Here is an 18,353-nt window from a genome sequence, read left to right as displayed (position 1 = left end):
AGAACCAAAACCAGGTAACTGCCACAAATAAGAAGAAAACACTTAAAGCCCTGAAAATTTAGTTTCCATCTAAAGGAACTCAGATATAATTGTAGAATCATTATTGGTAATATTTTAGGAACCATGGGAAAAGTGCCAAGAAAAAAGTAAATATTATCTCAGTTTTTCCAATGAGAGGATTCTAAAAATTGAAAATAGTTAATCTAACGTAAATCCTTGGGGAGATTTCAGAATGAATTTTTAAACAGATGGTTTGTGATGATTTAGAAAATAGGGAGCCAGCACAGATTTACTAAAAAGGAATATATAGGACTGCCTGTATTTTCCTCTCTAAAATGGTTGAGACATATCAGAGGAATGTAACTGCATTTAGGATAGCGTTTGAAAAAGAGTAGATCCCAACAGGCTTGCAGGCAAAAATTGAAATCAGAGAAGCACGGGCTGGGAAATAGAGGTATAAGATAAAGAGCCTAACAGCAAAGACGGTATTGTTAATGGACTGAGACAACTCAGAAGATCATGGATTTGCCCACTCCTGGTCAATCATTTCACAGGTGATTAGGTAAGAAAATACACGGCATTCTCCAGGGGAAGGCACAAGGTAGTTAAGACTACAGAAATTAGATAGATCGAGCTTCCAATTCTAAGTTTACAAACGCATCAGGCTCAGTTTCCTCATCTGTGAAACAGGAATAGTAATGCTTCATAACTGTTATAATGATTCATTATATTGGTGTGCTAACTGAATAAGATATTACAGGTAAAGCGTAGAAACTTGTAGCACTCACGGATCTGGGGTTTTGTTATGTTTGCTTCTTTGCTTCTGTTATCACATTTGCTGGTGACACAACTGGCAAGAATAGCTGATATACTGTGTATATTGTATGGGGATGACAGGATTAGCCTTTGGTTTCAATTTCACAGGGACGAAAGGGTCAAAAATCGTAATGACTTAACACCTTTTGAGGTGAAGATCTAGAAGTTGCGCAAAGGGAGCTTACCAGAAGCTAACAGCGTGACTATATGCCAAACTATACAAGCTTTCTCAGACTGCACCCCAAGATGATTTTCTACAGAACAGACAGGAATAGCCATTCTGTATTCCACACTTGTCAGTCTATATATGAAAGGCTGAGTTTGGTTCTAGATGCTCTGTTGTCAAAGAGAAAGTAACAAATTGGACCAACCTTAGGGACGAGTCATCAAGTTAACGGAGATCCTACAGATCTTGACCTAAGAGAACCAGATAAAGGGGGCGTGTCACCAGGAGGCTTAGCTGGGGCACGACAGCTGTGTTCTAATCAGTTGAAGACTGTTAACACGGAAGACATGTCTTCTTTGAGATCTTTTGATATGCCCGTAGTGAGTGTAGACACAGAGCATTTGACAATGAGGAACAGAAGAAAACCAACATTAAAAGAATTATTTAAGACTCTGTCTTTAGTTGCTTTTTTGTCTTCCTAAAGTTAAGTCAGAATATGAAGCACTTTATGAAAAATCTATCAAAGTACTTTCACACAGGCTTTAACGGCTCCAATGTGTCAATGTCAACTTACATCTGCGTAAGTACATCTGTTCTGCCCTGACAATTTTTAAATTGAAAGAAACACTCTGCCTTCAGCTCAAAGCAGCATTTACACCCCTCCTAAGAATCATCACTGTGGGCTCTTTACTAACTAGTACCCTTCAGTTGTCATCCCATCTTCCTTAGTGATGACATTATTTCTTTCCTTAACCAGTTCATACACTGACTCCTGTCAACAGTCTTTCTGCAATCTCTAACTGCTTATAGAATCATGTGCCAGGATGTCTTAATCATGGCAGTAGCATTTATTCTCAATAATACTGTACCAAGTTTTAATTATTTTACTGTTTTGCAATCACTAGAGCAGTAAAATTACACTCAGATTTATAACTATACTTTCCACCAAATAGAAGTATCATTTTTCTGTTTTCAGTCATAGCAATAATAGTTAGTTCCTGAAATACTACTATATTATTTTGTGTCCCAGAAACTTACTATAAATGATCAACAGAGTGTCTTTTTTTTTTTTTTTTTTGCGGTACGCGGGCCTCTCACTGCTGTGGCCTCTCCCGTTGCGGAGCACAGGCTCCGAACGCGCAGGCTCAGCGGCCATGGCTCACGGGCCCAGCCGCTCCGCAGCACGTGGGATCTTCCCGGACCGGAGCATGAACCCTTGTCCCCTAGCATCGGCAGGCGGACTCTCAACCACTGCGCCACCAGGGAAGCCCTTCTACCCTCTTCTTGAACATCTATTAAAAGCACAGCACAGACTCTCTTGAAGTTCTGCGTATGTCCCTGTCTGGAGACTGACGTTATCAAAGGCAGGAATCTTGTGTCCTCCATAGCATCTAGCACGAGCGTTACGAATAGTTGGCATTTGATTCGTATTGTTTTAAATCTAATGTTGCACAGTCTGGAGAATCTAGGGGAAAGAATGTTTGAATTCCAAGTGTCAGAAGAGTCTAAATGTGATAGATAAACATATTTGGCACACTGGAAGAATTACATTTTATGTTGAAAATTTCCGTGGCTGATGAATTATTGTGAAAAGAGCTGCACCTTTATTTTGCACAAGACCCACTTTATAACTCAAATGAATGATCCCAGCTTAGAGCAGATGGCTTTGCAGAGAGTTAGCCTGCGGCTCTTTGATAATCTTCCCAGTAGAGCAAGTCAACAATCCCAACCCTTATCGGTTTTTTTCTACAGAGCGAAGCTAATGGAGCAAAGAGAAATCCCCAAGATTATGTCCTCATCTCCCTTTTACTGCACCCTGGACTTCTAAGAGATAGCAAGGTCCAGAACACTTGACAACGCCATGTCTCCCAGAAATAAGGCTGACATTCATCCCCCACATCAAACATTTATGGAAGAAGAACAACAAAGAATATAGCAAGGGACCTATAGGAGTTTGTTCCTTCAGTTTGTATCTTAAACTATAAAAGTTGCCCCTGTGTCTAAGCTGTGCTCTTCGGCTAGGGCTAATCAGATGGTAAAATGGATTGCTTTATGAATTTACAATTCTAAGAAATAGAAGGGGGCTTCCGTGGTGGCGCAGTGGTTGAGAGTCCGCCTGCCGATGCAGGGGACACGGGTTCGTGCCCCAGTCCGGGAAGATCCCACATGCCGCGGAGCGGCTAGGCCCGTGAGCCATGGCCGCTGAGCCTGCGCGTCCGGAGCCTGTGCTCCGCAACGGGAGAGGCCACAACAGTGAGAGGCCCGCGTACCGGAAAAAAAAAAAAAAAGAAAGAAATAGAAGGAAAATGAAACGTTTAGGGAACAACATGGTGTTGTAAAAGAAGTTTGAAAAAAGGACTCTATGTGGCTAGCAATAACTCAGTCTGTTTTTCTGGGAATGTCTTAACTTCTTTTTTGAACGATGGTTTTTCTGTATATAGATTTCTTTGTTGACAATCTTTATCTTTCAGCACTTTGAATATTTCATCTCAATGCCTTCTAGCGTCCATAGTTTATGATGAGAAGTCAGCTTTTAATCTTATTGATCATTCCTTGTAAGTGGTGAGTCATTTCTTTCTGCTTTCAAGATTTTCTCATTGTCTTTGCCTTCTGATGCTATGACAAGGATATGGTTAGGTGTGGATCTCATTGAGTCTATAGTATTTTAAGTGTTTTAAGCTTCTTAGGTATGTAGATTAGTGTTTTCATCAAATTTGGGAAGTTTTCGACCACTAATTCTTCAAATATATTTTCTACCTCTTCTTCTGGAACTCCAAATACATGTATGTTGATGTGTTTGATGGTGTCCCACAAGTCTTTGAAACTGTTTATTTTTCTTTATTCTTTTCCTGTTTCTCAGGCTGCATAATCTCTCTTCAGGTTTGATTCTTCTTCGAGGGGCTTGCTGTAAGCCCCTTGAGTAAAATTTTCATTTTAGTTATTATTATGTAATTATTACTAGGAATGAGTATTTATTTCATTTCAGAAAATAATTATTTTCAACTCCAAAATTTATTGATTCTTTTTTTTGTTATATCTCTCTCTTTATTGATAGTCTCAATCTGGTGATACATAGTTGTCATGCTTTCCTTTAAATCTTTACACATAGTGCCTTTAGTTCTTTGAAAATATTCATAACTGATTTAAGGTCTTTGTCTATTAAGTCCAACATCTGGCTCCCTTCAAGGACATTTTTTATTAGCTGCTTTTTCTCTGTATTTGATCCATAATTTCTCGTTTGTTTGCAGGTCGCATTATTTTTTGTGGAAAATCGTACATTTTAGATATTATAGCAACTCTTGAACCAGATATTCCCCAATTCCTTTTTATTTAAATCTTTATATTGAAAAATAAAACACGTATACAAAAATCACACAAAATACGTGACTTAATGAATTATCATAAGGCAAATACCCTTGAAACTACCATCTGGATCAAGTGTCTCCCTCTCCTCAAAAGTCCCCACTCTCCGGACTTTTATGGTAATCATTACCTTGTCTTTGTTTATGGTTTTATAATCCAAAGTATCCTTCCCTTAATACTATACTTCATGTTTCCCACTTCCTGAATTTGATGTATATTTTGAGTTTCTTAAACTCCAAATTTCCCCCTCCATCCTTTCTCTCCCTCCCACCCCAGTTTATTTTATTCATTTTGTTTGTCTGTTCTACCTTGCTACTGCTTATTCTTTAGCAACTTGCCTGGACTAGCTCTTTAGATTATGCATTCCCTACAACATGTATCTACTGACTTCTCTGCTTCCTTTTTTTAAATTCTTGCTTTTATTTTTAAACCTGGCTTCCTTGGGTTCACCCTGGGGTCATCATAGTTTAGTGATTAGCCAGTGATTGGTCAGAATATTTTCTAAATACTTTAAACCAATAAGTCTTCCACCTTTTGCCAATGGCATCTGTCTATGAAGGCACACTTTCAAATTTCAGGAAGTTTACAAATCAGCCTTAGCTTTCAATTCCTGCTTATGCAGGGTTTCAAGGTCAGCCACAGGTGAGTGACCGAAGTCCTTTCTTTTCTTAGGTCTTTTCTGGGCATGTGCACAGCCTTGTGCATATATGAAGCCTTCTAGGTTCTTAAGCAGCACATCAAAACTTTTAAATATCCTCTATAGCCATCAAATTTTCCAGGTCTTTCTTTTAAATTTGGGGCCAGGCTCTTGTTTTGCTCCAACTGAAATTATAACCTCAGGTAGCTATGATGTTAGCAATTTCAGCCAATTACTACTGTTTTTGGTAACAACCCGGGATAGGGGTTTTTCCACAGAATTGAGCTCCCCGTCAGATCAAATAGTATCAACACTCTGGGGATGGGGCTTTTCCAGGGAGGTGAGAGACCAGTCAAAACATCACCATGCACTGAAGATGATGCTTTCAACCGAGCTCCATGAGGTGCATCCCCTGTGTTGGTTTTGAGGCTTCTGTGGTGTGTGGCTGCTAGGCCAAGGAGCTGAGGAGCATGGGAATGGGGGTGACTACATTCAGTACTTTTTCTTGCATAAATAATTTTCAGTTTGTTCTCTGAGTTCAATTTCCAGAGTTCTGTAATGGTTAATGTTGCCAGTAGTTCTGCAATTGCTTTTGTGTAGAATAGGACTCACTGAGGTCCTTCCTCTGTCATTCCAGAAGTCCCACTTCATATGTGAAGTTTCTTGCTCTGTCATCTTGAATAATATTTTCCTATAAACTTTACGGTCATGAGAATTGAAAACACCTATGCCAACACAAAAATTTGAACATGATTGTTCATATCGGCATAATTCATAAAAGCCAAAAAGTGGAAACAAACCAAGTGTCTGTCAACTGATGAATGGACAAATTAAGGTATAAATCCATGCCATGAAATATTATTCAGCCATAAAAAGGAATGAAGTACTGATACATGCTACAACATGGATGAACCTTGAAACCATCATGATAAGTGAAAGAAGCCAGTGGGAAAAAGCCACAGATTATATGATTCCATATGTATCAAATGTCCTGAACAGACAAAGACAGAGACAAGAGGTAGATTAGTGGTTTCCAAGGGTTAGTAGTAAGGAGGAATAGAGAGAGACTAGTAATGGGTACAGGAATGTTGACAGGGAGGGGCAATGAAAACATTCTAAAATTAGTGGTTACAGTTGCACAACTCTGTGAATATACTAAAGACCACTGAACTGTACCTGTTAAAAGGGTGAATTTTATGGTGTATGGATTTTATCGCAATAAAGCTTTTTAAAATCCTTTATAGGGTCTTTAGCTATAAGTAAGAGAATTTTGAAATTTTGGAAACTATTTCAGGTCTAGAGTAGTGATCAACTGAGTTCCCCTCTCATTCATTTATGTATTCATTCGTCGATTTCATGGGGTGATTCATGGGCAGTGCCTGGCATAAAGGAAGCACTCAGGTAGGTGTTAGTCATCATTAGTCACTTGAAAAATGTAAGGGCTAGTGTACCACTGCATAAGAAAATGAATGAAATACTGACTCCACCTTCTAAGAACTCAAAAATCTAAGGAGTACACAGACATGTAAACAGAAAACTACAACAATGGCAAAAGTGTGTGGCACAGAAATATAAAAGACACTACAGGAGTACAGATGGAGAAATAGTTTATTTAGTCAGGGAGAACAAAGGAGGCTTTCTAAAGAGAACTGACTAGAATCCCATTAGACTCAGTGATCTGGAATCATGATTCCAGATTCTCCCGGCAATAGGTGCTCTAACACCTAGTGACCTGATAAATGAGTTGAAGTAAGAGTTCTGTGGGTAGAAAGCGGAGGAAGAAGTGTATTCCAAGCAAAAAACAAAAACAAAAAAACAGCATGTGCAGAGATAAAGAAGCATGAGAGTGTATGCATGGTACATGTGAGGAAGTAGCAAAAGGTGATACTAGAAAAGTAAGTACAGAGTTTAGACTTTCTCCCACCGATGAAGAGGATTCACAGAGGACTTTTAAGCAAGAGAGTGTCCTAATCACTAGCAAGAGAAGAGAGATGCACTGGAGGGGACAAGACCGGCCATAGGGAGCCTGGTTTGGGAGGATCAAGATGAAGGCTGAACTAAGGAAGTAATGAAGCAAGAAGGGTGAGGAAGACGTGGAGGAAAGGAATTGTAAGTGTAACCAGGAATCAAAACTGAGAAAGTTTGATCATCAACTGGATTTGGACAATTAAGAGGGAAACAGGATAAACACCTGGATATTTGGTTTGGTTGACAGGGTAGATTTCAACGCCATTCATCTCAATGTGGAATAAGTAAAAAGGAGCAAATTGGAAAAGGTAACATGTTCATTTGGGGGTTGTGATGAGTATTTGATACCTGTGGAACACCTGGGTAGAAATGCACAGTTAATTGGAAGTTTAGTTTTGAAGGTTAAGAGCTATGGGCTACCAATAGATCTGTGAGCTGTCAGGATAAAGTTAGTAGTAGAAGCCACTGAGCAGATGAGGTTGTCCAAGGAGAGAATGTAGAAAAAATGAGAATATAAAGAACTGTAAATTCTTAGGGAATAAGAATATTTGAGGGCAAGGGAGAGGAATAGGAACCCCCACGTGAGTGCAGGCAAGATTCCCCAAGATATAGGAGATGGGAAGAGAATACAGAAGTCAGGGAAAGACCAAGGTTCCGTCTCAATTACCTTGAACATGACATAACTCCTTGAAACCATGGTTTCCTTATCTGTAGGTTGGTATTAATAATAACTAAGTGGTTTGTAAATGGTAATAAATGTCAGCTATTATTATAAAGTAGAAATAACTCAAGAGTTCAGAGCTACCAAAGTGAACAACTTGAATGCCACTTATACTTTCAGAAGGACTATAAAGGCGTCACACATGAAGTTGCTGAGAAGAACGCTGGGCTCGGCTTTACCAAAGCAGGTTGACCAAAAGAACACCCTGCATTAGATCGCCCAAAACTAGTAACTGAGCAGTGTCGCCCACTAAGTACCATTTTCCACACTGAGGCCCAAGGAATCAAAGCCTCTCAGTTGAAGCCTCTCAGTTGAATGCTTGTGAGAGCGAATTGATAACAGAGTCATGACCAAGGACAAAATCCTCTCATCTTCAAAACAGAGCGATTGGATTAACCCCAGAGTCAATAAAATGTTTCCTCTGAGTCCTATCGAATAACCTGACATTTCAATGCTTTTATAAGTTGGAATCAAGGCAAAGTGGGAAAAGAAAAAAACCCAGAAATTAGGATACAGATCAATCAGGAAGATGGTCCATCACCTCCAGAAATTCTCCCGTTAGACTCACAGAGTCATGAAGCATTTCCTTCTCTGGAGGAAAAAAAATTCAAACCATCTGAAGTTATATTTTTTCAGCTTTATTATCCATTCTGACAAACTTGTATATATTTATATATATTATAACGTGTATATATTATAACTGACAAAATGGTATATACTTAAAGTGTACAATGGATAGTTTGACTGCATGTTTTTTGAAATGATTACCACAATCAGGTTAATTATTACCTCCATCACCTCACCTTTTGTGTGTGTGTGGTGAGAATGCTTAAGTTCTACTCTCCTAGCAAATTTCAAGTACATGACACAGTATTATTCACTCTAGTTACCATGCTGTACATTAGTTCCCCAGAGCTTAATCATCTTGTGGAATTATAATTTTAGTGACATATTACAGGGTTAATCATTTTCCCTTTGGGGACATTGATTTAAAATGTTGTGTTCCGGACAGAGAAAACAGACCTGTGGTCCCCAAGGGAGAGGGTTGGTAGAGGAGAGATGGATTGGAAGTTCGGGATTGGCAGAGGCAAACTATTATATAGAGAATGGATAAACAACAAGGTCCTACTGTATAGTACAGGGAACTATATTCAACATCCTGTGATAAACCATAATCACACAAATTTATATATATATATAGAGAGAGAGAGAGAGAGAGCGAGAGAGAGAGAGAGGGAGAGAGAGAGAACTGAATCACTTTGCTGTACAGCAGAAATTAACACAACATTGTAAATCAACTATACTTCATATAGGTTATTATCACTATTCTTTTCCATTGTGGTAAATCAACTATACTCCAATAAAATTAAAATATTTTAAAACATTAAAAAAACCTATACTTTAATAAAATAAAAATTTTGTTTAAATGTTGTGTTCCAAGTATTATTGCATTTTCTCTTTTTGCAGTGGCGCTCTTACTGATACACTAGCCAAGTGTGTTTGTCTAGCTGCTCCACAGCCACCTAAGGGCGTCGTCCCACCTTTGGGTGCAGTTAAAGGACATGATAATGAATGGGGCTCAACCAGGCCAAAATCTCAGTTCAGTTGGGATAAGCCATGAGAGGTTCACTTAGCATAAGCAATCTGGGGAGAAAGTGAAAAATGATGGATGTCATTTGAATAGGCTAACATTGATAAATAATTAATCTTACACGAGAGTTAATATTTCTGAATAGGCACACTCCTTTCCTTCCTAGCAAATCAACTTCCTCTTGAGGTGAAAATAATCACTGCATTCTTTTTTGGAATTTCTTTCATGACTGTTTCAGCGTCAGGAGCACATGTACATACTGTACCCTTTATGTTGACAGCTGTGGGCTCTGCTCTCTAAGCGGACAAGATAAAAGAGTTCATTTCCTTATATTCAGTGTATCATTAAAGAATGCATTGTTTTATCAGGAATGACTCACCAAGTAGAACTATTCAATCTCTTCTGAATGATTTTTCAGTTTGGAATTTGGGAATTATGCCTTATTTCATAACAAGCGGCCAGGGTGAATGATTATTTCAATGATGCTTCATTTCTCCATCTCAGCCAGCAGACAGACACTCATTTCTCAAAACACTGGGTTTTCACTTCTTTTGAATGGAGATCATTTACAAAACAGCCACCCCCAATGCTGCCCTGATAACCGCTTGGAAGAGCAGCAGTTTTTATGTTGGCAATATCATTGCTCTGGGTCAGGTTACAAAATAGCCAAAGAAACACATTTGTCACCTCTCAAGTTCTATGTGAAAGTGAACTTTAGGTTATAAATGCTTCTAGCGAAGTCTCTCTTTTCCTAGAAGAAATCTCAAAGGGAAAATTTATTCTTCAGTTTATTTGTTTTTCGGCTGGGATTTTTGGCATGGGCGTTTATAAAGTGGTCCATGGGGAATCTCCATAATGGCACAGGATCCAAAGGGAACATTGCTAGAACAATCAGTTTCTCTTTTGTGGTAGTAAAATACGTAAGAGGTTTCCTTTTGATGTTACATTCTAGATCTGTTCTAATTTGTCCCCTCCTTCAGTGTAGTTGCAAAAAGTGGCTGTTAATCAAATTCTCAGCTTTTAGTATAAAATTTATAGATTAATTTAGGGAAAATTTAATTTTTGTTACAATATTGGGTTTTCCCTCCAGGAAATCTGTTTTCCTCTTTTATTAGGACTTGTTTATTGCCCTTCATAAAATTTTTTTTTTTTTTTTTTTTTTTTTTTTTGCTGCGTTGCGTCTTCATTGCTGCGCTCAGGCTTTCTCTAGCTGCGGTGAGCGGGGGCTACTCTTCCTTGCGGTGCGCTGGCTTCTCATTGCGGTGGCTTCTCTTGTTGCAGAGCACGGGCTCTAGGCTCGCAGCCTCAGTAGTTGTGGCGCACGGGCTTAGTTCTCCACTGCATGTGGATCTTCCTGGACCAGGGCTCGAACCCATGTCCACTGCATTGGCAGGTGGATTCGTTTTTTTCTTTCTTTCTTTTCTTTTCTTTTTTAACATCTTTATTGGAGTATAATTGCTTTACAATAGTGTGTTAGTTTCTGCTGTATAACAAAGTGAATCAGCTATACGTGTGTATATATATATATATACACATATATATATACACACACACATATATATATATATATATATATATATATATATATATATCCCCATATTCCCTCCCTCTTGCATCTCCCTCCCACCCTCTCTATCCCACCCCTCTAGGTGGTCACAGAGCACGGAGCTGATCTCCCTGTGCTATGCAGCTGCTTCCCACTAGCTATCTGTTTTACATTTGGTAGTGTATATATGTCCATGCCACTCTCTCACTTCGTCCCAGCTTACCCTTCCCCCTCCCCATGTCCTTAAGTCCATTCTCTACGTCTGGCAGGCAGATTCTTGACCACTGCGCCACCAGGGAAACCCTGCCCTCCATAAAGCTTTATCACTTTTTTCAAAAATTTCTGGTACATTTCTTTTTTGTAATTTCTACTTATTTTATAATGTTTTGCCATTTTGAATGAGATTTTTTTAATTAAAATTTCTACTTGGTGGTGGAAGTATACAGAAAAATTATTAATTTCTCAATTTTTACCCTGTATGTAACTATTTGGGGATCACTCTTATTAGTTCTCATACTTTTTCAGTTGATTTTCTTTTACCTTCCAGCTAATTAACTGTATAATCTGTAAATACTCAAAGTTCACCTTTTCTTCACAATATTTATATTCGTATTTCTTTTTTTATTTTTTCTAATTTCATTAGCTAGGATCTCCAGAATAATGATAAATAACAGCAGCTATATTGGGCCTACATCTATCTCCTTATCAACTTTAATTTTTAATTGCAAGCAATGTTACAGCAAAAAAAAATTTTAATTTAATAATGAAAGAAAAATCGCCCTGAATCCCACGTGAAAACAAACTTTAAAAATTAGTAATAAACACAGACATAGAAAATAAACTTGTGGTTACCAAAGGGGAAAGAGGGGAAGGGGGATAAATGAGGAGTTTGGGATTAAAACATACAAACTACTATACATAAAGTAGATAAACCACAAGGACCTATTGTATAGCACAGGGAACTGTAGTCAATATCTTGTAATAACGTATAATAGAAAATAATATGAAAAAGAATAGATATATATGTATAACTGAATCACTTTGCTGTACACCTGAACCTAACATAACATTGTAAATCAACTCTATTTCAGTAAAAATTTTTTTTAATTACTAAAAAAATAATTGTCTGTACGTGTATAGAAAGGGTAAGGAAGGACATACACTGAGCTTCTCTGGGTAGTTCTTTCAGGGGAGTGGAATTCTGGAGCAGGAATAAGGAGAGTGGAGACCCACTTTCTGCTTTGAGCACCTGTGGATAGCTTGGCTTTTTGCAAGGAGCAATTTCTACTTTTATAATTTTAAAATGCATCTGGGACACAACATTATAAATCAACTATACTCCAATAAAAATTTTTTTAAAAAAGACTAATGTCAAATAGCAAAAATAAATAAATAAATAAAATATATTGGGAAATTTATTAATACAGTTGAATAGTTCTGAATTTAATATATCAAATATGAATACATTTAATAAACAGATTTATTACCTTAAGTATAAAGATATTGTATGCTAAGGCTTTTTTCATTTTGCAAAAATATTGACTTAATAAAGAAATATGTGTTCATAAAAAATAAAATAAAAAATGCATCTTGGAAAAAATCTGAAGAGTATAAAGTTGCAAAGATTTGTCTTTGGATATCAAGATTTAGATATGCGCACATATTTAATGTCTAAAATTTAAGTTTTGATCACTAAGTTATATCTCAACTAAATGAGATCAAGATTAGATAAATAGATGATAGAAAGATTGATATAGTTATTGATATATAACCACTTGCTGATACTAGAAAGTCCAAAAACAGAAAGATGGCACAGAAGAGAATTGGGTACAAAGGAAAAGCTTGCAAATTACACAGGGCAGAAGTCCGGGGCAGGGCAGTAGCAACTCTACTCTCCTTCCCAGGCTGCCTTGGAAAATATGATTGAGGAAATTATTTCCTGGGCTGAAAAAATTATAATTGCTCTCTGATGTCATCAGATCTCAATGATTTCCCATCAAACGTTTTCTTTCCTAGACCCCACGGGGGAGTTTAGCAACCATGGGAGGGCATCTCTAGTATCTGCCCCTGTGTGTAGGGTGCCACATCGATCACAGTCCTACCCTATCTTATTACTGCCTGCGTGTTAGAACAGGACTAAACCCACACTTTTCGTTGTTCTCTTTCAGGATTTCCAATGAGCACTCCCCCAAACTCCAGATCCGGAGTCACAGTTACTTGAGGGCGGTCAGTGAGGTCTCCATCAACCGAAGCCTAGACAGCCTTGACCCTGCGGGCCTGCTCACGTCACCAAAGTTCCGCTCCAGGAATGAGAGCTACATGCGAGCCATGAGCACCATCAGCCAGGTGAGCCCTGTGGCTGCATCTGTGAACTGTACCAGGGTTGGTGGAAAACAAGAGGGCATGACGTGAGGAGCTGACACCCCCCAGAATGATGCTGATGGGTCTGGCAGGAGGTCAGGTCTAAATGTGGCCTGGTTTGGCCACAGGGGGCTCCTGGTACCAACAGTCTAAAAGCAGGGGAGGGGTCCTTGGCAGACGGATAAAGCACATCAGGGGAGTCCTTGGAAATTCCTTAGCAGTCAGTTGGCACCAACGAAGTAGTCATTAAGGAGTTGTTGGATGAGGCTTCGGTTGGAAAGATGTTTGCAGGATAGAAGGACAGGGTAGACATCACTGGCAAAACCAAGGCAGTGTCAAATCATAAAAGTATTAAGCAGGTAATCAAGACAGGGACCCAGGCACGGGAAATGAGATACGATCTATTTAACCCCAACTGGATCCTAGGTGAATACTGCATCTCGGTTATAAGACACAAGCCCACTTCTAAGAAATGGTACCCAGAACTAGGGATGAAGACTCAGTAAAGGTGACTTAATGTTGCATCCGAAATATTCAGCTAAAGTTTCGTGATGGCTCTCACTGATGGTCCCAGAGAATGTGGGAGAGGGTTAGGCTGCCCAAACCAAGGGAGGGTTGAACCTAGGACTCCTGGAGGGCCTGACCCTGCAGCTTTCAGGGGCCACCAGGTGAGCAGGAGGTGGCTCCAGGGCTTCCTCTGGGAGGACAAAAAAAAAGGGTATTTTTTGAAATGATGTTTAGGAGCTCTGAATTTTAATTTATATCACAATTTTTAAAACTAAGCACCATACTATTAACTCAGCTCATATGCAGTGAGCAAAACACTGGGCCAGATTTTGCCAGCTAGTCAATGGTGAATAATGCCTAATTCCTGCTCCCCAAGTTTACAGTCTAACGGAGAGCATACAAAAAAGGTAAAAGTGCTGTAAATAAAAAACGTTGTTTACTTGAACAAAAACCTCTGAGGTATGGGCTTCCCTGGAGGCACAGTGGTTAAGAATCTGCCTGCCAATGCAGGGGACAGAGGTTCGATCCCTGGTCCAGGAAGGTCCCACATGCTGTGAAGCAACTAAGCTCATACGCCACAACTACTGAACCTGTGCTCTAGAGTCCACAAGCCACAACTACTGAGCCCACATGCCACAACTACTGAAGCCAGCGAGCCACAACTACTGAGCCCACGTGCCTCAACTCCTGAAGCCAGCGAGCCACAACTACTTAAGTCCTCGCACCTGGAGCCCGTGCTCTGCAACAAGAGAAGCCACCACAGTGAGAAGCCCACGCGCAGCAACGAAGACCCAATGCTGCTAAAAATTAATTAATTAATTAATTTAAAAAAAAACACTCTGAGGTAGGTAGGGCAAGAATTAACCATAAGAGCCGCCTTTATTGGGTCAGGCACTGTGCCAACTGCTTCATATTTTCATAATATTAGTTCTTATAAACACATTGTAGGATATATAAGTAACCAGAAGTTAAATGGGACTTTCTTTGTGGTCAAAAAATTGTCACCAAGATCCCACATTGAATGAGTAAAAGGTGTTCAGTACCCAGGATTCTAAAGAGGGAGCTTCTAGGCATAGGGTCTAGGAATATGCATTTTAACAAATATTCCAAGTGGTTCTAATAAAGCAATACATTAATAAAGTAGTACTTATTAACGTCGTATATATCTGAACTTTGAAAATGCTGGCCTAAAGCATATTCAAGGAATAATGAATTCTCAAGTGTAGTTAGAGCTCAGAATACTTATAGCATTGGGAAATCTGTTCTGAATTTTGTCCTGGGGACATGTTTTGTACATGGCCTTCCATGCAGAGCCCAGGGGACTGGACTTTATTGATTAGGAATGGGACTGATTGAAGATTAATTAAAGCTTCAGCTTTTAAGCAGGCAAAAGATATGATCAGAACTTTGGTGGAGGATAATTAATCTAGCAAAAAAAATGTAGGGAAGATTGGAGAGGATGAGAAAGAGGCTAGAGGCAGAGAAGCCAGTTTGAAAGACACTGTGATCATCAAGGTGAGCATTACTACTACTGCTGCTGCCGCTGCTGGTGGTAGTGGTGAGGATAGTGGTGGAGATGGTGGTGAGGTGATAATGATGGTGGTGGTAGAGTTGGTAGTAATGGTGGTGGTAGTGGTGATGGTGAAGGTGGTAATGCTGGTGGTGGTGATAGACTAAGCACTGAAGCATCTCTGATCTGTCGGAGTGAGACCCCGAAATAGGACCACTGCTCTCATTTTGGCCCTACCATCAAAATAGAGCTCCCTGCTCTAAATGAATTCTTGTAAAGCAAAGGCAGGGACCACAGCAAGGCTCCGAAAGCAGGGTAGGGCAGGAGTCAGGGAAAGCTGACATACTGGATTCCAGGATTTGCCAACTGTACATTTCCTTACTTTAAAGTAATCTCCAAAGGGAATTCCCTGGCAGTCCAGTGGTTAGGACTCTGCACTTCCACTGCCAGGGCCCAGGGTTCGATCCCTGTTCAGGGAACTAAGATCCCCCATGCCGCACAGAGCAGCATGCAAAAATGAATGAATGAATGAATAAATAAATGTAACCTCCAAGAGTATGCATACCTATTTGTGCTAGGTACTGCTGTCCAGTGATACCCACTATCCCAACTCTTAGGTAAATATTTGGCGCCTCATTTGGTGAAATTTGGACTTGCCTTGTTCTTACTTTTTTCACAGGAAACAATGTAATATTTAAAACGTCTTTAAGCTTATCTTTATTCTGGACAGGCTCATGTTCACATAGCCTTCCAGAATTGCAAAATAGTCTGCAAATCCCAGGTGTCATACCTGCAGAATACTTCGGTGGGTTTAGAATATTTCGTTGGAAAATGTTTATACACACTTACTGCTTTCATAATTTTACATGGTTAAACCAGGAGAGCAGGTCACTTCCCCATCAGGACATGCATCTACACAGCTGCCTGCTTTTAGTCCCTACTCTGTAGATCTGACCTTCCTTGAGACAGTGTCACTTCCTGGTGACAACTTAGTAAAGTATCAACAAATCACTGAAGAGGCATATGTGGGCCTTGATCCAGGGGTGGGTCAAGTCTGCAATTCAGTGGCGTGATCATTTCGCCTTAAGTAAAATACAGAAAGCAGAGACATCCTAAATGGATTCCTAATGACACACCATTTTTCTAGTTCCACATTCAATTTTCAAGTAATAGAGTATCGTGAAGGATAACTTCAAGCTTTCTATCGCAGTCCCAACATTGTCATTATTCAAAGGGAATGGTTTCTTCTTCAAAGCAATCCTACCATACATACTCTAGGCTTTTCAAAAAGTAGTTGGTTTTTGTGATGTCGGATATATTCTCTCTTATAGATCTTTAGCAGCAGCTCTAGTAGTACAGAATTTAAGTACATTATATCCTACTCCTCCTTAAAACCTGATATATTATTGATATATTATTCATCAAAGGCTCCTAGAAACATCAAAGTAAAATGTTATAAGCCAAGAAATTGGTCTAGAATAACTAAATTGTTTGTTTCTGCCATTCATACCTTAACAGAAATGAAACATTCTTGAAGACAGACTGTGCTTGGATGATAGAGAAAAACTGAACCCCTTTTTATATGTTTATAACCTTTCTATATTTTTTTTACTATATATACATCTAATAAAACAGGGGCTTTTAAAGTAAGACTTGAGAAGAAAGAATTCTAGAAAGTCACATTTTAAAATATATTTGGTATAATAACTGTCATTTCCAAATTAGTTTCATTTACATCTCAATTTATTTCAAGTCCAAACCTCAAATATCTTCATCTGGAATCGTAAACTAGAAGCCCACAGACATATTTTGTCCAGTAACGTGTTGAGTTTCCACAACATTTTTTAATTTTTTCTTAAGAGGGACTCCATTATCTTTATTTATTTTTTAATAGTTTTTTGGCCATGTTGGGTGTTTGTTGCTGTGCACGGGCTTTCTCTAGTTGCAGCGAGCAGGGGCTACTCTTCGTTGTGGTGCACAGGCTTCTCATCGTGGTGGCTTTTCTTGTTGAGGAGCACGGCTCTAGGAGAGCAGGCTTCAATAGTTGCAGCACGTGGGCTCAGTAGTTGCAGCACATGGGCCACAGGGTACACGAACTTCAGTAGCTGTGGTTTGTGGGCTCTAGAGCGCAGGCTCAGTAGTTGTGGCGCATGGGCTTAGTTGCTTCACGGCAACTCCCGGACCAGGGATCGAACCCATGTTCCCTGCGTTGGCAGGCAGACTCTTAACCATTGCACCACCAGGGAAGTCCCACATCATTTTTCAAACACAAATGTAATAGGCAGTTATTGTGCTCGGTGGTAATACCAGCAGTTTAGCTGTGATTTTTGACCTAGATCATCCCTTCACTTTATATATATAAAGAAATGGAAACTCAAATAAATTAAGCATCTGTCAGCACCCAGCTAGTCAGTGACTGAACCTAGAAAACCCAGGTGTCCTGACTCCTAACTGGTAAGTTTCTCCAATGTCTGCTGGAATTGGGGTATGGGTGGCAATAATAATGCCAATAACAGTAGTAGTAATTATGAAAATGAGAATAATAGAATAGTTACCAAGTATTGCTTACCTGATATAAGCTTTGCATAGTATCTCATTAATTTCATAGCAACTATAAGAAAGATCATTTTTTTAATTTATCAAACTCAGTCTTAGAGAATTAGAGTAACTTATCTCATTCTTCCCACTACACTATCTCACAAAACAATATCTAGTATCTATCGAATGCCTACCATGTGCCTTGAAATGTGCACTTGTATATTTCATTTTTTATCCTTAAAGCATCCCTAAAGATTAGGAAATTGAGGCTCAGAGAATTCAAGCGAATTGCTCATGATATCATAGAAAGAGCATTAAACTACTCCTTCTTTCCATATAGAAAATAAATCCAAATGAATTTAAAATCTGAGCACTAACACAAAGTGACAAAAAATTTTAAATTAGGGGTATATGTGTACGATATTATGGTGAGAATTATAACTTTTAATAAAATAAGAATTATAGAAAACATAAAATAAAAGATAGACATCTAATCTAACTAAAATTCAAATATTTCTGTGTAGCAGAAGACATCTTAAAGTTAAAATTGACAGGGGAATATTTAAACACATCAAGAAAAGAACTTAATGTTCCAGTTGCCTAAAGTGTTTCTACCAATTAGTATGAAA

At 38.9% G+C, this 18,353-nt stretch overlaps 1 protein-coding gene across 16 annotated transcripts in view; it reads left to right on the top strand.

The window, feature by feature from the left end:
- Window positions 1–18,353, top strand: part of DLGAP1 (DLG associated protein 1) — a gene marked incomplete at both ends in the record, with an annotated part of 319,449 nt that overhangs the window by 131,978 nt on the left and 169,118 nt on the right. For all 16 annotated transcript variants that reach the window (XM_082852573.1, XM_082852574.1, XM_082852565.1 and 13 more), the window contains one exon: window positions 12,977–13,154. In XM_082852573.1, the coding sequence (XP_082708699.1) occupies window positions 12,977–13,154 (178 nt within the window). The remainder of the gene's footprint in view (window positions 1–12,976; window positions 13,155–18,353) is intronic.

Source organism: Leucopleurus acutus, assembly GCF_964270905.1.
Source record: "Leucopleurus acutus genome assembly, chromosome: 13".
NCBI lineage: Eukaryota > Metazoa > Chordata > Mammalia > Artiodactyla > Delphinidae > Leucopleurus > Leucopleurus acutus.
This window is presented reverse-complemented; position numbering and strand designations above follow the sequence as displayed.